The 22,160-nt window shown below is 40.0% G+C and overlaps 2 protein-coding genes across 3 annotated transcripts in view; one reads left to right on the top strand and one right to left on the bottom strand.

Annotated features, from left to right (window-relative positions):
* The window catches only part of hydin (HYDIN axonemal central pair apparatus protein), an 88,848-nt gene extending 86,379 nt beyond the window's left edge, over positions 1–2,469 (bottom strand). Inside the window, exons 1-2 of the mRNA XM_072385340.1 lie at positions 2,347–2,469; positions 2,076–2,288 (exon numbers count right to left, since the gene is read on the bottom strand). Of these exons, the coding sequence (XP_072241441.1) occupies positions 2,076–2,288; positions 2,347–2,469 (336 nt within the window). The remainder of the gene's footprint in view (positions 1–2,075; positions 2,289–2,346) is intronic.
* A 1,351-nt stretch (positions 2,470–3,820) lies between these two features.
* Positions 3,821–16,300, top strand: pnp6 (purine nucleoside phosphorylase 6). Of its 2 annotated transcripts, none has more exons than XM_072386679.1 (6): positions 3,821–3,982; positions 6,955–7,118; positions 7,800–7,903; positions 10,672–10,847; positions 10,937–11,127; positions 12,773–16,300. In XM_072386679.1, the coding sequence occupies exons 1-6, from the start codon at positions 3,954–3,956 to the stop codon at positions 12,967–12,969; spliced, it is 861 nt and encodes a 286-aa protein (XP_072242780.1). In that variant the 5' UTR covers positions 3,821–3,953; the 3' UTR covers positions 12,970–16,300. The 2 variants fall into 2 exon arrangements, with proteins under 2 accessions (XP_072242780.1, XP_072242779.1); XM_072386678.1 differs by having other exon boundaries at positions 6,949–7,118.
* The last annotated feature ends 5,860 nt before the right edge of the window (positions 16,301–22,160 follow it).

Genomic DNA, 22,160 nt, shown 5'->3' with positions numbered 1-22,160 from the left:
CAAAGTCTTACCAATGTGTACAGGAAGTTATTCTGTGTTATCAATAAGCGCTGCAAGAAGCGCACGTTAACTCCGTTGTGGTCTGTTGCCTGGGTAACGCACCTAACGAGCTTCCAGTAAACCGCATGCTGATTGGCTCATAGCCGCTCCGGTGATAACAAAAGTATGGCTGGTTGGTCTGCTACTGTAAAAGCAGGTTAAAGGAGAATACAGCAACGTGAAAAAACAGTACAACCTCTTTTCCCACTACACTTAGGTATTAGGAGAAGGAAATATCTTTAGGGGAAAAGTGCCTGCTTTTAAAATAGGGTAAATACAACCTTTTAAAAAAATGGCACATGACATGTTACACCCTATCATTATTGATTTAAAAAAATCTAAGCCAAAAGGCAGGAAGAGAAGAAAAGCTAAACATTTACAGTGTCCACAGCAATGAAGAGTTTAAGTAGCAGCTAGAAGTTGCTAATCAAACACTTGATAAACAGATCATCATTCAAGTGTGAGCACTGCTATAAAAGCATTCTGTCTCAGTTTTTGTTCAATGAATGATAACACAGGGTGATATGTCATGTCGTTGTTCAGCTATGATTGTATTTATCTCATTTTAAGACTTGGAAAAAAACAGAAGAGTTCTCTTATTATAATATTTCTTATACACTTTACAACTGAAACAGTGTGTAGTTCTTCATCACATAACTGTGTGAAGTTATATCCAAATATACACTTTCAAAATATTAAACATCTTAAAATTTTAATCTTTAACACAGAAAGGTATGTATGTCATTCTCAAAGGAATATACTGAATATATGAAATATACTCTTTAAATATCATTAGGTAACTACCAACAATATGTGTGTAGAATTAGAAAGCAACTTCACTACATTTAGATTAAGTTTATCAGATAATCTACATAAAATGTATGTATGATTTAATGATTAAACAAACCCTAGTGCACTAGTGTCTGCCTTTGATCTCACTGATGCAAAGATTTGAAAAAAGGCTAATAATTCTTCATCAGGCTTGCAGCAAGGGTGCAACAAGTAACCCTGTCACCCACAATTAGATGCCTCGCATCACCTGTGGCTGCACTTATATACAATATATAGACAATGCTACCCATGGTAAAAAAAAAAAATGGGATGAATTGTACAGATTCAACAAACAGAAAATCAATGGCTCCTACAAATTTATTTGGCCTTTGGTTCATATTGTTAAATTAGATATTTTGCTCTGTCTTATGAGCATGAACTGCATATGTAGAATAGAATAGTACTTGATTCATCCCAAACTGGGAAATTTACTTTACAGTAGCAGCATTTACAGCCGGGTAAACTGAGTCATGGACACCCATCCCCCACAGCTTCTCACCCAGTAGCAGAGGTTGAATGGTGTTAAAGGCACTGGAGAAATCAAAGAATGTGATTCTCACAGTGTCTCCTCCACCATGTTATAATTGGCTTTGTTCTTAGACATTATGTATTCATATTCTGTATTTTGCTAAATAACCTATCTTCCTAGCTGGTACTTTTCCACTCTGCTCATACTGTACAATAGACAACCTTAAATGGTCCAAGACCTTAGAATGACATAAACAACTGGGTCAGACAAAACATCTCTATTGGAGTAAATAGGTCTGGTACATTAGATCCACGCCTAAAACAGCACTCACACACACATTGTTTATCACATCCAAAGAACACAACAAGGACAGCGGTTGGCCTGCTCATGCCACTAAAAACTGGCCAATTATACTCTGACAAGTGTGAATACAACCTCTGTGAGATAAAGCTGAATATAAATATGACATGTTTCCGGATATCGGGGCTCGGCCTGACGGATTTCCTGCGGGAGCTCAGGCACTCCGAGTCCAGCGCTGCAATATACTTTACATGTGACCACTAATAAATACTTTAATAAACGATTTCTCCAGCTTGTTCTTGGGCTTCCAATGAAAGAATCGGGTTAACAACCATCCAAGTGCATGTGGGCTCGATGCAGCAGCTTGGTGACAGCATCATCGACTCCCAAGTGGGGCTGGTAGGCAAATTGCAAGGGGGTCCAGAAACGTCCTCACCTGTGGCCTCAGCTGGGCCAAGACCAGTCTCTCCATGACCTTCATCACATGTGATATGAGGGCGACTGGTCTGTAGTCTGCTGAGTCGGATGGCCTTGACTTCTTGAGGACTGGAACCACGGAGGACGTCATGCACAGCAACAGGACTTTTTCCTGACTCAGATTCAGGTTGTACAGATGTCCCAGTACAGGAGACAGCTGGCTGGTGCAGGCCTTCAGGATTCTGGGTGTGATGCCATCAGGTATGTAGTCTTTCCAGCTGCCTCTTAACCTGGCCTGTAGTCACTGTTGGTCGGGGGTTGATGCAGTTGTCTTTAGTGGAGGAGAAGGAGGAGGGAGAAGGGGGGCAGATGGAAAGGTGCTGTACAGGAGAATGCTGAGTGGCTTGAGCCATTTGGGACAGTGTGAGTGTGTGGGGGGATGGAGATCAGAGCCAGGGGTGGCAGTAGGTGAGCTAAACCTGTTAAAAACTGGTTTGCCCCATCCAGGCTGTGGCATGGTATGCATTTATGGCATTAGCATAAATGAGATTCAACGTTTCGTTTTCCCTGGTGGGGCAGTCAACATGCTAGTGAAAGTTGTTGAGAGTTTTATCCAAAAAAGCATGATTAAAATCACCTTTAATGATTATAAATCCACCCGGGTGTTCAGTCTGTAGTTTAGCAGCGCCTGAGCTGATGACCTCACAGGTTGTCACTGCCGCATCATCAGCTGAATGTAAACAGCGATCACAATGGAGAATGTGAACTCCCTTGGTAAATGGCACCCATGCAACACTAACTGTGTGAATGAGTTCAAGAGTGTCGTCATGAGGGCAAGCAGGACAACAAAAGGGATTTGAAACCTCAGTGAACATGATGACAGGGCAGAATTTGCCAGTTTAATCAACAAATTTACAAATCCATTAATCCCCTTTGAATGAATGTACGTGACACATTTTAACTGACACAGTGAAAGGGCCTCTCAAATGGAGACATACTGACCCTGATCACCACTGATATCAGTCATTTTTCTGAGATTTCTTTACTTTCTCTGGGTCACAGGATGAATGAATTGAAAAATATTTCATTTGTATCATGTAGGGTATCAATGCTCATTTGCAGCATGTTAATTATTTAAACTTTTTGTTGTTGTTTTTGTTTACCTTAAAGTAATAATTTGTCATATAATTTTAAATTCATAACCTCCAGTCTCCAGCCTTTTAAAACTTTTGTAGGTAAAGTGAAAATGTTGTCTCACTTTCAGACGAGATACTTAGAGTTCATTGAACATTGACATTACACCACATTTGTTTAGCTTTATAGCTATATTGTTTTAATTAGTTTCCTTTTGGGCTATGTGTGTAAGAGTGTGTGTGGTTTCTCCCACGTCACTGTCATTCTCTTCTTCTAATCCATTAGTCAGCACTTTGAATTGTTGTAGCCTGAGTGGGAGACAGAAACAGGGGGAGGGAAACTATTTGCACATACTGCTCTCATCATCCGGTGTTTAACTGGACTGTTGTACAACTGGACTATTGTATTGGGGCATTACTTTTCTGATGTTTATGAATCTGTTATATAGTGTCCCCCATTTGTGTGTTTGCCCATCTTTTCCGCTCATACCCCCACCCCCACATGTTCCCAGCCTTGTCACTTCCAATGAACGGATCACTGAGTTGCCCAGCCTAGTAGAAAATTGGATTTAACTTCCTTCAAAGAGACCGGCAGTCTGCGTAGTCTCCGCCCCGTCACGCTAAATGCCGTGACGTCAGCGCGTAGCATGACCTCCGCCACTCTGTCCGAGGCAGCAGAACCTCCATCAGCCGCTCAGGAACCACCGTAAAGCGCGTGTAGAGAACGACCTTACCGGCGTCTTATCAGCAGATCACCATCGGGCATGGCCGCCTCATCCTCCAGTCACTGCAGGTAGGATTGATCAGGCTGGATGATGGTGGGCTAAAATGAGCGTCAGGTTGTCGAGCCTATTCCAGATCATTATAATTAGGATCATAGGCGATGCGTAAAGATAATTATTGAAGTTTGCTGAACGCAATTTGTGAACCGCCTCGAAAAGCCAGGCAGCGGTAACAGGACGGTTTATTCTAAGGATTACAGCAGGCTGTGAGGGCTTTCCTTCCATCTCTGACGTCAGCATGTCGTGTGAGTCATAGGTGGTATGATCAACAGCAAATGTTACAGGTAAATCCTGCTTCACGCGTACTGTAACACCCCAAGCTCACATTACAGAAATGTTTTAATCTTTTTTTTTTTTATCTCGGAGCCTCGGAGCGTAGCAACAGCCTGTGCTAGTGAAACATGTTTGTTTTCGGGACCAGTTGTGTGTGTCAGGCAGCCAGGAGGGCATTCCGTCCCGCCGAGCAATCCAGAACAGAAGTACGGAGTAGCCCCAGCACCACGGACAGCTCCACGCGAGGCTGGCCGACCCCCTGAGCCCGCAGGAGTTCACTGTCTGCTTACTCTAACAACACGTGTACGCTAAATAGTTTAAAAACCTATTCTATTCTGATGCAGTCTTTTTAAGAGGAAAACAATAGTTTAACTCAGCTTAGATGAAAGTCTGTAAAAGTTGCCTGTAAGTGCAAATATTAGCAAAAAAAGTGTTGCTAATAAGAGTTTTTAGAAATAACGCAGATATGCACAACTGTCTTTTTTCACCTCCAGGTTAAACCTATTTTTCCAAAATTAGTAAGAAACTGTCTTGTTGCTACCTGTTAGTTCGGGCATGGGGCATTTCAGTAAATTATAACAGTTTTTCACACAACAACAATCATTGAATTAAAGATAAAGCTGGAAAAAGTTCAGTCTCGAATATTCTGTATGGATCTGTTGGGTTTACTTTATCATGGACTTTGTAATAAGCATACACAGCCAGAACAACACTTAGCAACAGTTTGATAAAATATGCAATAAAAAGTCATTGAGCTATCAACGACATGATGATTTTTTATAAATTAAATTTTGCAGATTCAAACTTGTGAATTTGTTTTCATTACTGAAAACAAATGGATTTCTTAAATTTCTATAGTTACATTAATTTAATCACGTAATCTAGTTTTTATGGAAAAGCTACTTGTTATAAATTGCTGCTGGTGTCTCATTCTTTCAGTTTTATAGGTTTTAAACATCACTCATTCAAATCCAACAGACATTAAAGCAGTATGCCTGCGCAGTATACTTGCGTGTCTCTGTGGTGTTTATGAGCAACACCTGCAGATATATATGGTAAAGAACTGATGGTCCAACGGAAATTATTCCAGAAGTCTTGTGTTTTTATAACATGCTAACTGAGGCCTGTAGAGTCTGAGATGTAGCTCTGGGCTTTTTCACCTTGGGGTGAACTTGCTGGGACATCCACTCCTGGGAAGATTGACAGCTGTCCTGAATGTTTTCCACTTGTGAATAATCTTTCTCTCTGTAGAATGATGGACTCCAGATAGTTTGGAAATGGCCTTATAACCCTTCCCAGATTGATGGGCAGCAACAGGTGCTTCTCTAAGATCGTTGCTGATGTCTTTCCTCCTTGGCATCGTGTTAACACACACCTGAAAACTGACAGAACTTCTGCTTTTATGGAGGAGCTCACACTGACTGATGATCAATTAATCAGAGCATTGATCAGTGGAACCTGGCTGCTGCTTAGCCTCTTAACGCCTGTGAAGGTAGTAAGGGTTCACTTAGTTTTTCACACTCTGCTTCTGCATTTTGGCTTAGATTTTGTTCAGTAAATTATATTTGTTGTTCATCTGAGATTAACCTAATAGCTGGAGATGATCAGATGACTTCTATAAATGTCCTAACACATGCATACTTGTTTATCACATAACTATGTAATAGCTCTGGTAAGAGGGGTCAACAAAGCCTCTTTTAGCATTATTCTATGCATGAACCCTGTGGATATTTGGAAGGAGAGTTTGTTTACTATGACTCATATTAAAAATCATTCCTTTAACTTTATAGTCCAGCCTAGGCACAAAAACACAGGGTTGACAAAACAAAAATGTCCATACTTATTTTGATTTAGCTTGCAATAAAGTCACAAGGACAAAACATTGAAAGACTGGGGGTCCAAGGCTACTCAGATGTAGCAGTCATCCTGGAAGACAGCTACAAAATGGGCTCAAAGTCATCAGGCTCCTTCCTGATGCAGATTGGTCTGTAGCCTAAAGTGTCACTCTGTCTTAATAACAAAGCTGCAGGCACAGTGGGAACATTAACAAGGTGATAGCTTTCCAGGCAGATTTATGACCAGAATTACAGACCGTTTCAGTCCTTGTTTCATGCATCACCCCAAGGCAAGCCAAATCAAATCAACATCATTATGTGGCTGGTACACTTACTTTAGAAATAAAATGAAAACTCATGAGTGTGATGCACGATGTCATCTATCATTAATACTTATTTTTACAAAGACTTCCTTGATAAAAATGCTACCTTGATTGACCCTGCATTGCAGTATTCCAGGTTGTTTTGAACCTTTTGTAGACTTTTAACAGTACATGAGAGGATACAAAAGCTGAACCAAAGTAACTTTTCCAACTGACTTTGTAGAGTTTACTAATTTTTTAAAGGTAAAACTACTTTAGTGGAAACTGTTCTAGTGCAGAATTGATGCTCAAGCAGAAGCGTTTTACATCCATGAATATATATGAAGTATATGTGCTGTTTTTTTTTATTACTTCTTCATAAAGCCCTGATGGTTGTATACGTTTGAATATCCTCAAAGTAGCAGTCATGTGGTTAATAGACCTTCCAGGTCTTCTCAGACATGAGTGACTTGTAATTCTTTTGATAAATGTCGACTATTCGTGGCATTTAAAGTTTTTTTCTTCTGATTTTTTTCTGTCCCAGTTATTTAGTGTTCATTTTATCAGTTACAGTTATGATGAGTACAAGGAGACAGCGGATTGGTTGATGGCCCACACGAAGAAGCGTCCTAAAGTAGCCATCATCTGTGGTTCAGGCCTGGGCGGTCTGGCAGACCTGCTGGAAGACAAAAATGTGTTCCAGTATAAGGATATTCCACATTTCCCCACCAGCACTGGTACGTTGTTTCCATCACCTACATTTCTGAATAAATATCCCCTCAAACATCAACAGTTCACCCAAGTTCTTAAAGTAAATTGAGGTTTGATATAGCTGTGATCAACAAAAGTATGAGAACCTTCTTAAACGTTAGCTTTAAGGAATTTTGACCAGTTAACTTCAGCTATTAAATGTTTTTTAGTTTCTTCACATTAACGGTTGCCTTCAGGTTCATCCACAACTATTCTGTTGGACAGAAGTCAGGTCTCATAAACATTAACATAGTTTTTCTTTAACCATTATTGGGTGGAAGTGCTTGAATGCTTGAGGGCAATGTCTTGCCATATGAGTTAATGGACAGAGTTTTTGACTCTCTTCTTTACAACTTACTGATATAGAGTTAATTTATCCATCAATAATGATAAGCCACATTTACTTTAATGTCCTGCTCAACTGTTCAGTCGAGTACATTTTGATAACTTTATGTTATTAAAAACTAATCGAAGTAAACCAGAGTGAGCTATCTCTATATCTATCTGTTTATGGGTGCAGGTCTAACTGAAAAGGTGAACATATTTTTACATTTTGATGAAGAACATGAAGATTTCTTCTTATTGCCCAAACAAATTTTAACTGCAGCTATTTGGATCGCACTCATGAGCGTGTCTGCAGCTGCTCATACTGTTCATGTGCTGTGCAGTGCAGGGCCATGCAGGTCAGCTGGTGTTTGGAAGGCTGCAGGGTTGTGAGTGTGTCTGCATGCAGGGCCGCTTCCACTTCTACGAGGGCTACAATATACACACGGTAAGCTTCACATGTCAGGAATCATTTACAACTAACAACTAACGTTCTATACTGAATGAAACAAAACTCTCTATTATTAAAACTCTGTATTAATGCAAAGCTGTTTTTTCAGTGAAACGTTAACACGCTAATCTTTTAGGCTCAACTTGGTGTTTTTGCAGCGTAATATTTGCTAATTAACACTTAACACAAAGCAAAGCTTTGACATGATCTTAGTGGTTATTAACCAAAGCAGTGGTTTATGAACTCCAAGTCATCCACGCTGAAGATGGAAGACCTGTTCCTAATTTAATGGCAATGTATTGATTATCTATTAAGATATTTCCGTCTGGAACGCATATTGACAGAGACCACCATCCAAAAAACCATGTTACTTGATACTTTAATGTTGAAGATGATTTGATACTTATCTGGATGTGTGGGGTGAGATACAGTTTAGAGAAGACACCCCCTTAACTATTTATACATATTATTTCTTCTTCTTTTACATGCATGTTTGTTTCTTATTGTTAAAGTCAAAGAAAAATTCATTCATTTCAATGAATGTGGCATTCGTTGGCTGCCTTCAAGCAGATAAATCTAATAAAACATCAGGGATTTTTTTTTAGTAGTTTGATAGTTCTTGTTTCATTAATTTAATTCTGGGACACACTTGTGATGTAAATACTTCCTAGTTGTTACCTTTAACAACAGCTCTAATTTAAGTGTATCACCATGGCACCAAAGCAGACATTCTGAACCACAATGTAAGGTTGTAAAGCTTTAGCTACAAATTTGGCAAAATATGTTGTAATTACCTTTGACTTTGCCCAGATGCGATGGTTGTGGTTGGAAAAAGTCTTTGATATGATGGCGTGTTGTAATCCGATTGAGCTTTGGTTTTCACACATGTTTTGATTGTAATTATTTTAAGCTGCACACGGGCATATACATGGGTTTCAACGCAGGATTTGTGCACGGCATCCAGTGAACTCATCCAGTAAGATGATGTCTTACTCTGCAGCTGATGCTGCATCCTTTCTTTGATGCTGTTTATGATCTACAGTGAAACCTTTGCATTGATTAATTTGAATAATCTGTTTTTGAACTCTGGATAGTGTAGATATAAATACATTTATCATTTTTACTGATTTCATTAGTCTTATAAGCAGATGTCTGTTACACTTTCTATCTCAAGCCAACTTGCTTCTGTCTTTTGAGATCTTGCTGATGCCAATGATATACTATATATGGTAACTGAGCCAAAGCTGGCATTTTAAACTCTGACTTTGTCAGTCACTTTGAGGAAACATTCACAGGCTCTGCAGGTGTGACTTAATCTTTAAGCCCCGACTGTGTCTGAAAAGCTAACTCAGTATTTGTTGTCACAGAGGGAACATCTTTGAAAGACACATGATTGATTTTGTGAAATATCTCCCCAATAAGACACTGGCTGTGGTGAAAGTATTTCAAACTTGTGCTCGTATAAAACTGATTTCAAAATGGGTTATTGTTCTTTGAATTTATTGTCTCAAACTGGACTTTATCTCATGTATCCTGCCACAGAAAACTGCTCCTACGACACTTAAAATTTCGTCACATCCTTAGTCTTTATGTAAATTGATGTGTAATGACTGTTGGTCACAACTTGACTGACCATTAACTATAACTCCGGCTAACAATTTACTTTGTGTATGGAATGATCAGCTGTAGTGACAGTGAGGAAACCATTCTGTGTATCATAGTGTCAACATGGGACTGGCCTTTGACTTCTGCAGATTGCATGTCCTGTTATTATTTTACTACCAGTCGTGATGTGACATGTCCATGTTAAATGATTGACAAAAACCTCCAAAATCAAAAAGATCTACGTTCATGCACCCAGTGACACCAGTACAGATGTATCACAACCGTCCGGCATTCAGTCAAGACTTTAAACATTACATTAAACATCTTCAGTTGAAACTGATCTAAATTAAAAAAGTTCTGACTACACCAGCCTGAATGAGGTCTATGTATACATGGTCAGCAGACCGTGCGGTTGTCATTATGACCAAGCCCCTGTTTGTAATAACCACACAAACATATTAGCTCTTTAGATGGCAGTGTCAGTTTGTTGGCTGGACATTTTAATTTACAACCCTGTTTCTAAAGCAGTTGAGGCAATATTTTGCTGCATAGCCAGCTGTGTACTCCATTTACTTTGAGGTGATGTGAGAGTCCAACACAGCCACAGTTTCTGTTTCTTTCTTTTTTTTGCATAAAGGAATGCAGTCTTGTGGCATTCTGTGAAACTGTCACAACAGCCATGACCAGTTTTAACAGGAAAAAGTCTACACACAGAGTTTGGAGGGATTATAAAGAGAAACTGCAGACATGACTGCCAGCCAAGAAACCAGAGGTTGTTTCCAGTCCAAATGACATTACATCTCTTCTGTTAACTGCAGGCCTGACCCACTGATTGGTTAAGTCTAGGCATTGACACGCCATCTCAACCACGTGTTAAATCTTCTTTTATTTGAATTACAAGGTGACGAGTCCTGCCCCAGCTGAGAAAGAAAAAAAATACCATCAGCGCAGATGCAGTGACTTTCATTCCTGCATTTATTTTACATTTTTCTACAAGGCCAAGTTACACAGTAGACAATGACATCCAATGACATCTGATGACATACCAGACTTCTCAAGTATTTTGTCCCCAAGTTACCTCCACAACCTTGTATTGTGACAACAAACAATAAGGTTGTGACAGTACTTGTCTCTGAAGCATATCTTGTTTTTCTCTCCAGGTGACATACCCGGTGCGTGTATTCTTCTTGCTGGGTGTGAAAACTCTGATTGTTACAAATGCAGCAGGAGGGCTGAATGATACCTATAGTGTGGGAGACATCATGCTCATTAAAGATCACATCAACACGCCTGGCTTTGCTGGGCAGAACCCTCTCTGTGGACACAATGATGAGAGGTAGAGCACAAATGCCTATTTACTATGACAGTTTTAATCTGTATCTTGTATATTATTGTGTCTTATTCATGCATGTAATGATACTGCAGGTTTGGAGTGCGTTTCCCATGCATGTCTGATGCGTATGACAAAGAGCTGAGGGCCCTGGCCAGGAAAACAGCAGAGGAGCAGGGCTGCGACAGCTTCCTGCAGGAGGGAGTTTACTGCATGCTGGCTGGACCGACATATGAGACCATTGCAGAGTGCAGAGTCCTGCAGACGCTTGGGGCTGACGCTGTGGGTTAGTACCGCTTTGTCATGTTTACTTAAAACAAATGCCACCATACTGTGGAAAAACTTGCATTTGTATGACCGTCCATAAAGCCAACTACGGAGTTATTATTTGGATTAGGTGAGATAATGTATGAAAAAACAGTAGTATGAGACTCCGGAACAGGAACTACGGTAGTCAAATCACATTTGAAGCAAAGCCTCAAATTTGTTATCAGTTTTCACCAGATTTACTACGTTGTGCAGATAAAACTTATCTGATGGTGTGAAGGTGTTTTTACCCTTAATGATATGAGCGTGAAGACTGAGACAGCTTGATAGCACACAGACAGTGATCAGTTTAGCTAACTTTAGACCATCCTAAAAGGCTTTGCAAAGCAGCCAAAGGAGAATTTCAGATATTTTTTCTGTCAAAGGATGTTTTTTCTATCTGAACCCTCTCACACTAGTTAGCCAATAACCTTGTAATTCTTCAAAGCGTAGACACTTCAGATCAACTTCACATCCTCTACATTGTTGCACAACCTCCAACCACCAAAGAAGTATATAACAAAGCATGTCTTATTCCTTCTTTAGTGACTGAAAGCTCCTTTTTTCCCTCCTCCAACATAAATGTTTAAAAGTCACACATCTTTAGATTAAACTGGACTCACCTCTCTCTCTTTCAAAGGTGGCATTGAAACACAAATAATCCTACATTATATGCTGAGACCATGAACTGGATGAATACTCAATTCTGATTAGCAGGATGTTCATTAATATCTGATAGAGGACGCCTGCTTAGTAGCTCCAGGGTCCATTGTTGTAAATTAATGTGCCGGATAAGTCTTTTTCATCAGCATTGGGTGTCACATTCCAACATTAGACGGAAAAATATATTAATGTTGTTTCTAACATCGAATGCACCCTGATTTATCTTCCAAACACCATGAAATGGTAACTGTAAGACCATAAGCAGTGAAATAAAAGATGGACATAGCCACCAGTTTTCTGATGTGAAGCCAACAAGGAATTATCTTAAAGCGCAATACCACTGATGGCTGCTTGGCTCCAAAACATCTCTGGCTTCAATATATTCCTCAAAAAAAGCAACCAATTCGCTTATGAAATACTGAGGCTATACGTCATTATGGTGTCATGAACTTATTCATTCCCACTGTTTAGTGCCCTGTTGGTAGGGCAAATTCAGTTTTAGTTTAATTGTCAGTTTATCTAGAACCATTTGAAATACAGAAAAAGGACAAAAATAAATAAATTATTAAATAGAAATCACATTCAGCGCCATAGTGACTTGTTTGACATCAATACTTTACGACAGTGCTGACAATGTTCATCTCAAAAAAATAAAACAATCAGATGTCAACAGAAAAAAGAAGAAATTATATTGATTGTGTGAATGAAAGACCTATTTCATAATGTTATTTCTCTTCATCAGACTGAAAATTGACCCCTGCAAGTGGGAAATGTATGAGAATGAAGACTGATGAGTTGATATATGACTTAACAAGTCTTGGAAATGTTCAGGAATATTCTCTGAATTTTGGCGTATCTCAAATAGAACCATTGCATTGTGGGAAATGTATTTTATTATATATAAAAACAATATATATATTGTTTTTACACATAGTTGAATACAACTTTTTCCTTCTGTCCAGGTATGAGCACAGTCCCAGAGGTGGTGGTGGCTCGTCACTGTCGCCTTCGTGTATTGGGTCTGTCCCTCATCACCAACAAGGTTGTCACAGATTATGAGAGCGACGAGAAGGCAAACCATGCGGAGGTGCTGAGGACTACGGAGAACCGGGCTCAGGACCTGCAGAGGCTTGTTAGCCACCTTGTTGCTCAGCTGTAGCGACTTCTTCTAAGATGTATTTCAACAAAAATGAAAAGCATTTACAGACCTGCTGTGATTCCTAAAGTGTAGAGATAATGTTAGCTGGGAAAAATAGCAAAAAGTATGTGCAGATGGTGGGTGGGTCATGTTGGCAGGTAGGTTTTTACAAATTATTGGGTATGGTGGTTGGCTACAATGGTAAAAGGTGCAGACACAGAAAGTAAAATATGTTGAGAGTCAGTTTTTGATTATGAGAAACGTATAATAGATGGAGTTGTCCATGTATGTTGCTAGTTTAGAACTAATTTATGGATCCTTTAGTGTATATTTCACACAGCTTGCTGGATTTTATTATTTTTTTAAACTGAGAGCACAAAAACAAGCAAGTTAGCTACTGGTCTAAAGATTTTACCCAGTAAAACCTAAAAGCTATGTTTTACTGTCATCCCTGGACAAAGGTTTCGAGTACAATTCACTGTTGGACCCACAGACTCTGTATAAAAGCCTATTCTCACTGATAGGATCATATTCTGGTGTAATAGGACGCTTTTAGCATTGGTTTTCAACATGTTGGGTAAACATAGTGACATTGAGGTATCCAGCACACAAATTAATATGATGAAGCTGTATATCTTAAACCAGGCTTTTGTATTTTCCTGAATCATAACAACTAGTTTTTGCTCCTAAACCAAACCAGGAAATTGTGTTAGCTAAAACTAACAGTGAAGTTCTAGTGTCTAAATCTAACCAAACAGTGAGTCAAACTGAAAGTGAAGAGCAAAGACTAGCTCCTCAGAGGCAGTCTCAAACTGAAGTCTAATGTTTGTGGCTTCTGCAACTTTCCTCCACCTCCACTTTAGCTGCCTTAAAGAAAGACATTAACTCCATTTCAGGAACCCACAACAAAAGGCACATTATATATTTTGGACATGTAGGGGAAGGAGAAAGGATTGGATGTTTATATAATCACTGTGACGTCACCCATGGGATTATGAACTGCTGTTTAAAAGCTTTGATTGTCACCATCGTGGAGCCAGAGTTGAACAAAGGAGTGGAGCTTAAATTGACCCTTAAAACTTGATTGAACAAAATTATGAACAACATAATATTAATATTGAAGCCTAATATCTGATTAATTACATAAATATCTAAATATATTTAGGCTGACTACCACGCAGATCAAAATAAGGGCATTTTGCTAATGACACCACAGTGACTGCTTTCTCATTGGCTTCGTGCCAGTGTCTATATCCATCTTCAATAATCAGTTTATGGTCTGATCACACCAAGCTTTGGTGTTTTATGGCATCACATCTGATGTTAATGTCACGGTGTATGGACACACCCTGCAGCACACCTCTGCTTTACTGCAGCAAGGTGACAAGTTAAACCGTTAGACTGCAGCTACAACATGATATGCAGTTTATACCCTCAGCGTTGCATGTTAGAAGCTTGAGGAAAACAGGCTAAGGAAATGTGGAGAATAATGGCAGTTAACAGGCATCTCCGACACTTTTGTTGTATGTTTGTCTGAATCTACATCAAGTATTATCAGAGCTCTGATCATGATATAGCATCGCAGTGTGCCAGTCCTTTATTTAATTTACACTGCTGTCAGAGACTCCACATCACAGATCGATAAGAGTGATAGGAATACAGTGGTGGCTATTGCCCAGCCACCAGTGCATATTTCTACCCTGACACCAGAACTGCAGGGTGGTTGTGGTTTTCCCTGTGGTGTCTTTTATGATCTGCAGGCAAAAAACCTTTTCTCTTCTTCTCTGAGGGCATAAACTGCATGTCTGAGCCTGTCCAAATTTTACTGATGCTAAATAACATTTAGATGATTGTTACACAGTGAGTAACACGTCTTTTTGCCTCATCTTTAGATCATGGGTCATTAAAATAATTGTCTTTATGTCCTGACCACGTTTTATATATCTTAGTTGCATTTAGTGAGAGCATTATGTACAACTTCCACCTGTGAATACATAATCTATAGTTCTGAAATGTATTCAGGAGGCATTGCCTCAATCCCAATCCCTCCTCTGCCTCGAACATTTTGCCTCTGGTTTAGATTCTGTCAGAGAGGGAGACAAACCATAGTGGTCCAGGTATAAAAATCTCTCCCACAAACCCTACTGACAGGCTGGATGACCACTACAACTTGGGTCTAATCCCAGTTCACATCACTTCGCTCTATATTTTCCAGAGATAAGGTGCCCCGTTCAACCATGGCATTAGGGGGCATTTGGGTGACTAGATGACCATCACTCTTTGACCTCTATCAAAGGAAAAAGAAGGTCAGCTGAGGGAAGTAGGACTGGGCTTTGATCTCCAGAAGCAAAGGTGCACCTTATCATTGCAAAACAGAGGTGCAGAGGCTAGATGGATGAGAACAATGTGTGCTAAGGAGTGGTCTTGATATGCTTGTGGAAGGCAAAATAAAAGAGTGACTACCAGACTACTATCATAGGCAAATAAATGAATCCACTTGATAATAGCTGCTATTTACAGAGAATTTATTAATTGTTTGTTACAAGAAATACACAAAAAATACATTATCTATATATTAATCAGCATTGGCACATTTGCATTCCAGTTAAATTAGAAAATAGTTTTATACTGCAGGAAAAAAAATTACATATTTTAATTTATTTACTAATGAAAACAAGTCTGAGCAGAACATAGTTTAAAAAAAATCCTGCCCAATACCAGAAAGCTCTTATTATTAGTGATCTTATTGATCAGTAGATTTATAGAAATCTAATTAGTCACTATTATTGCATGGTGTAATCTAAAAGAAATTACTAAATTTAAAAGCTAATCTAATCAAGCAGCGGAGATGCATGAGGGACTAGCTACAGCATTTGGTTCAGTTTTGTATATCAAGAGACCACAACACTGTAATACCAGGAAGAGTTATAATCCCTGGACCTGCAGCTTTCAGTCTGCTCTGTGCAGAGCTGCAGCCGCTTGCCAGCTTCCCTTGACCATTTTATTCATTAGAGCTGGAAAGGCTGGAGAAATCCAAGATCAGCAGTCCACCTCTTAGGCCATTTGTATCAGTCAGAGCATCATGAGCATTGGAAGTCCATTCATTTGTTTATTGTAAAACTTCAGATATAGTCAATCACCAAGAGCTCTGAATGTATGTACAACCAAATGGGTGCTATTTTCTGTACTGTATTTGTCTAAATAAGCATTGTTTTATATGTTTAGTTCGGACATGATTACTATATCGAGGTCTCAGGTTGAAAACCAGTACACTTACATAACGAAGTACATAATAGAGCAATTATTTTTCATGCCAAATGTTGCTGCTGTCAAATAAAAAAAATGCTGATGACATCTGGACACTGGTATTTTCTGCCATGGATGAGTGCACATATTTGTGTGCGTGTGTGTGTGTGTGTGTGTGTGTGTGTGTGTGTGCGTGCAGCACAAAATTAGTCGATAAGAAACTTTTGTTTAAGGAGAAAATTATTTTTTTTCCCACTTTTAGTGATAATGAAGACCAGAGAAAGAAAACACACACCTCATCCACACACATATCTCTCTCGATCCTTCTCGTTCAACACGTCTCAAACAGATGAAGTTGCTGTGAGATTGAGATGAAGTAGACATGGGTGTACCGTGAGCCCTGTGCTGCTCTCTTACATAATTCATCTACATACAGCTTGTGGATGTGCAGCCCACTGTGGAGCTGAAATATTAATACAAATGAAGCAGGCAGCCCAGCAACACAAACACAACACCTGTGCTGGTCTCTGTTGCATCTACACTTCACAACCGACCAACAAATAGCGAGTAAATGAAGATATGCCTGCTTGATACAAATATCAAACTCTCAGCTCTGAATGAGGGAAAGTGGAAAACATGATACACATACAGATAGACGCTGCAAGTGTGTTCTGCTCAACAAGACCCACAGGCTGGCGACATGCTTCATCTGTAATGTAATGTTGATCTATCTATTGTCACCACGCCAACTGAGCCTATAGGGCTCAATATTGATTATCACAGGGTGCAAAGAGAAGCTGAGGAAATAGAGTGGGACAGCTCTGCTGAGTTTACACTCTTAAACACCATCACACATCCAGTCTTTTTCTTCATTTTACACACTCATACTCTCCGCTTTTTAGCATGTTATGTACCTGTGCTCACACTCTCCGTTTGACAGCAGTGCACCTGCCCGGCTCTGTCACTCTTACAAGCATGAAGAGCAGCGTTAAGGCAGGAATGTCTCTGCTGACTTTTACACACTGAGCACAAAGCCAGTCGGCTGCCAGCAGCGTGTCAGCGCTGTAGCAGCCTGCGGGGTGGAACTGGAAAAATACTGCTCCACCTCTTTAATGGCCTGACAGGTCAAGTTCAACAATGCATCACTTGGAGTGATGAAGTCAAACTGGTTTTTTTTCTGGATCATTTGAATTGTTTGACAACACGCAAATCTTGATTCACAGCCCCAAAAATAAAAAATGCAAACAGTCATAACAGACAGCACAGTCATGTCCTTATATCATCATTACTAAACCACAACATTGTTTGGTTTATGGTTGTAAAAATGTTTCTGTTTCATAAAACATCATCTAAACAGTTGGATACTGACAAGATGATATATCATTTAACTATGTTCGCCATTGAAAATGGACTCTTAAAGATACCTCCTGCTTTGAAAAAAGACAGTAGATGTCATTGGATTGAACACAGCCATATCATTATGACCACCTGCCTAATATAGAGTGTGCTCTTCTCATCCTGCCAAAAAGAGCTCTGACCAGTCAAGGTGTGGTCAAAGAAAATCTGAAAGTGTGATGCAGAGTATTCCATCAGGACCTTAGCAAAGGATCCTTTGGGCCCTGTGGGTTGTGGGGAGGCTCTTTGTGTATTGGGCTTGCTTCCCACGGGTGCTGTCAGATCCCATCAGATTGGTATCTGGAGAGTTTAGAGGTCAGGGAACACCTCTGGCATGCTTTTTAGCCCTTCCTAAGCTGTTTTTCCAAGGCCTGATGCTGTCCCTTTGTGGAAAGCTGCTTGTTAGTTGAGTGGTGATACCATATTGTGTGGCTGTGGGAGGTGATTGGTCTACAAAAATGCTTATATAGGTGTCAAATTAAAATCAATGTGAGTCCCGGGATGCAGGTTTTCCAAGCAGAGCATTGCAATGAATCATGTTGAGAAACGTTGTTCACTTTCCTTGTCAGTGGTGCTAATGTTATGGCTGATCATTTTACATGAAATTGGGGTCAAGCCTCTCAGTTAACTATTGAAAGAAGAAAATATCTTTCTCATAGACAGATATTTAGGGTTAGGGTTAGACAGAGGCTTATATTCTTAAGGTCTATTACTTTAAATGAAAACTGTTGCTTTCAGTCTGTTTAAATATGACATATACTTTTTTCCCAAAAGTTGACACACTTTCTTGAATTCTGAATGAAATGTCAGTGACAAACTTGTTTAAGGGCATGTAGTGAGCAACTGGACTCCACTTTACCAACAACGAGGTGAGTCTTGTTTGAGATCTGTCCATGCAAACATAAATTCGACACAAACTGCACTCAACCCTCACCCTCAAAGCATTTTGTTATCACATGAGAGAGCATACAGAGCGGTCGCCCCCACTTGTGGCCCAATTGTTGAAAAACGCATGCTAAAGTGCGCTCCTGGGAGCCAAAACGTGTGCTAAACTGACGTCAAGTGCCCTCTCAGGTGCCAAAATGCATGCTAAAGTACACTCCTGGGAGCCAAAACGTGTTCTAAAGTGCCCTCCTGGGAGCCAAAACGTGTGCTAAACTGACGTCAAGTGCCCTCTCAGGAGCCAAAACGCGTGCTAAAGTGCCCTCCTGGGAGCCAAAACGTGTGCTAAAGTGCCCTCAAGTGTCCTCCTAGGAGCCAAAACGTGTGCTAAAGTGCCCTCTCAGAAGCCAAAACGCGTGCTAAAGTGCCCTCAAGTGTCCTCCTAGGAGCCAAAACGTGTGCTAAAGTGCCCTCAAGTGTCCTCCTAGGAGCCAAAACGTGTGCTAAAGTGCCCTCAAGTGTCCTCCTAGGAGCCAAAACGTGTGCTAAAGTGCCCTTGCAGGAGCCAAAACGCGTGCTAAAGTGCCCTCAAGTGTCCTCCTAGAAGCCAAAACGTGTGCTAAAGTGCCCTCAAGTGCCCTCTCAGGAGCCAAAACGCGTGCTAAACTGCCCCCCTGGGAGCCAAAACGCATGCTAAAGTGCCCTCCAGGGAGCCAAAACACGTGCTAAACTGCCCCCCTGGGAGCCAAAACGCATGCTAAAGTGCCCTCCAGGGAGCCAAAACACGTGCTAAAGTGCCCTCCTGGGAGCCAAAACGCATGCTAAAGTGCCCTCCTAGGAGCCAAAACGCATGCTAAACTGCCCTCCTGGGAGTCAAAATGCATGCTAAACTGCCCCCTACAGTGGTGAGGATGCCACTATATGTGCCCTTTTTTTTCTTTCCGCCCTCGCCCTTCAAAAAGTCTATGCACGTCATTACTTACAGCCAAGCTTAAACAGCTAACCGAGTTCTCACTTCACCTCACCTAACTGATGGAAAAATACTTGACTTGCAGTTTTGTTGTCAGATACTTATATTTCCCTTGTCTGCAGTTTCAAGCATGGACAGCTGGTTCTGATCCCTCTTTTCAAGAAGTTTTGTCAGGATCCATTTGAACTGGCCCAAGTTGTTAAAACACAGCAACACAGCTGGGAACGCTGAAGTAACAAAACAGCCAGACGGCCGGTTAATGCTCCATTTAAAATTCAGGTTGTAATTCCTCCATTACATATCGCCTCAATAAACCCTGGATCTCACTGTTGGTCCAATCAGCCAATGTAATGCAAATTTCATCTTATTTATTCGTTTATTTTTTAATCTTGATATTTAGAACTACTGCTTATTTGGACTACCTTTAACCAAAATGTATGTTTCAATGGCCAAAAGTGAGGTATCCACCCACAGTGCCACCCCCGCCCTAGGAAACCCTCAATTTGATTAAATGGGTATAAACAAAAATGGATGTAATTTCCAGCTTCCTGCTGGGAGAAAATAAGCAACACATATTAGAAGTCAGATTTTATAGTTTGGATGTAAACCATTAAACAAAATACTGATATAGCTTTCTAAACTAATTTGTTTCTGAAGTTAAGTGACCTATACAAACAGTTATGGGAATCTGCTGTATTCAGGGCTGCATCACAGATAAAGAAATCATATTTAATGTTATCAACATTCACATTAATAATCCCACAAAGGACTTCCTGGACTGTGATAAATTTGTCAGTTTTAGACATTTTTCTTGGCTTAAAACTGTATAACAAACACAGGTGAATTAAAGAGGGCTACATTTAAAGATAATCTGAGGTAGAAAGCATCCCTTGTTAATATGCCTGAGCTCAACACCATATATGGAAGTATTTGTTTACAGTGATGGGTTTCTGTGTAGCATAATTACTAATGTGTTCAGCTCGAGGGCAGAAAGCAGCACTCAAGGTTTGTTTGATGTAGCCAAGCTCCAAAACAGAGATAACAAGAGAGTTAACTTTATCAGTTGACAACAAATATGGAAGGAAAATGCTCAGATTTCCAACGAGATTACAGCCCTTTGCAAAGCGCAGAAGAGTGATTTCAGACCAGGAAAACAGCTGACTGAGCGTCCATGAGTCCCAAAGGCAGAAAAGTCACTTCAGGGTCTTTTTTGTGTCTCACAATGCAAAACTCTGACCTCATGTCACAAGATCAATCTCTTGAAATTACACAGAGACGATGAATATATGCATCTAATTATTCATCTGCTCACAGATCAACACTCAATAGCAATCATGATGATGTGTATCAGGCCAATTATTCAATTACTCACTTATGAAACATGACGGCAGCTCAAAGTGGGATGATCCCTGGAACTGTTAACACTTTTAACTTGGCGAGGTGTCATTTATATCAATAACTCTGTCATTATGTATTATTATACAGCGTATAGTGAAGTTTATATTAAAACGCTGAACGATAGAATATCTTTTTCTTATTGAGGCCTTTCATTACTGAGTCGACAGTAATTTACAAACTATGCAAGTGTGCGTTGAAAAAAGATGTTTGTTACAATCCTATGATGCCAAACCAAGAATTTACCATGTGGATAGAGTTCATCCAGCATCCTTTATAAGCAGAAACCTGCCTCCATCACATGTTTTCCTAATATGGTGCCCTATGGTCGATAGCGAAGCAATATGCAGGAGCAAAAGAGTTTGAAGTTCCAAATTTCGAGGTACAGTGAATGCAACATGATTTGGAGTTGAATTTGGATGCAGACAGAAACAAGCTGGTGCTGTGATTCTACAATACCTTGAGTTTTTCAATTTGATAGTTACCTTAAACACATAAACACATGCTGTGAAGCACAGAGAGGGGGTTCATTTCACAATATAACCCCAAAAAATACTGCTGGCACATTTTGCATATGAGATGATGTCAGTGCTACGTTTGCAGCTTTTCATGCTTTCCTCACGTGACCAAACAAGTGATGCTTTTTTTACTTCAAAGATGATTAATTAATCTGATTTTTTGCATAGCAAACATTTTGACATTTCATAGAAGAAAAAAGACGGAGCACAATGAATAGATTAACAAACTATGTGAACTGCAGTTTTTTTGGTTGCTGGACCATGTTTTAGTTCTGTTGTTAGCATGACTTTGAGATTTAAAACAACTGTAAATGAAGAGTGAAAATATCTGTTAAACTCCAAATTGTTCCTTTTAATACAAAGCCAAAAAAGAAAGAAAGAAAGAAATTGCCTGGCAAAGGAAACTAAAAGACTGCATCAACTTCTCTCTGATCCAATTTTCATCCTGAGCATACACCAGGCGACAGTGGAAAGAAAAAACTCCCTTTTAACAGGAAGAAACCTCCATCAGAACCAGAACCAGGAAGGGTGGTCATGTGCCTGGACCAGCTGGGGGCTGAGAGGACAGGAAAGAGCACCGTAACACCAGGCCAGAGATACCTGCTGAGAGAGAGAAACAAGTTCATTTGTTGACAATGATGTCATATGTACATGGAGAGTAAAGAGAGCAGAGGGAGGAGAGGTGCATCATGGGAGCTCCCCAGCAATCTATGAGATGTTTCAGGGTCATCTGAGCCACCCCTAACTATAAGCTTTATAAGGCTTTAATATGTGGCTTGAAAACATCCAGTTCTCTTTATTATATT

The sequence above is a fragment of the Leuresthes tenuis genome, unplaced genomic scaffold (assembly GCF_036924035.1).
Source record: "Leuresthes tenuis unplaced genomic scaffold, fLeuTen1.0.hap1 SCAF_5, whole genome shotgun sequence".
Lineage (NCBI taxonomy): Eukaryota > Metazoa > Chordata > Actinopteri > Atheriniformes > Atherinopsidae > Leuresthes > Leuresthes tenuis.
Note: the sequence above shows the minus strand (reverse complement) of the source record. Positions and strands in the feature narration are given on the sequence as shown.

Excerpts from the sequence above, each read along its gene's own strand:
- pnp6 (XM_072386678.1), top strand. The coding sequence starts at position 3,954 with ATGGCCGCCTCATCCTCCAGTCACTGCAG. Across the intron at positions 7,119-7,799 it reads ACATTTCCCCACCAGCACTG|TGCAGGGCCATGCAGGTCAG; the intron begins GTACGTTGTTTC and ends TGTGCTGTGCAG. Across the intron at positions 7,904-10,671 it reads AGGGCTACAATATACACACG|GTGACATACCCGGTGCGTGT; the intron begins GTAAGCTTCACA and ends TTTTCTCTCCAG.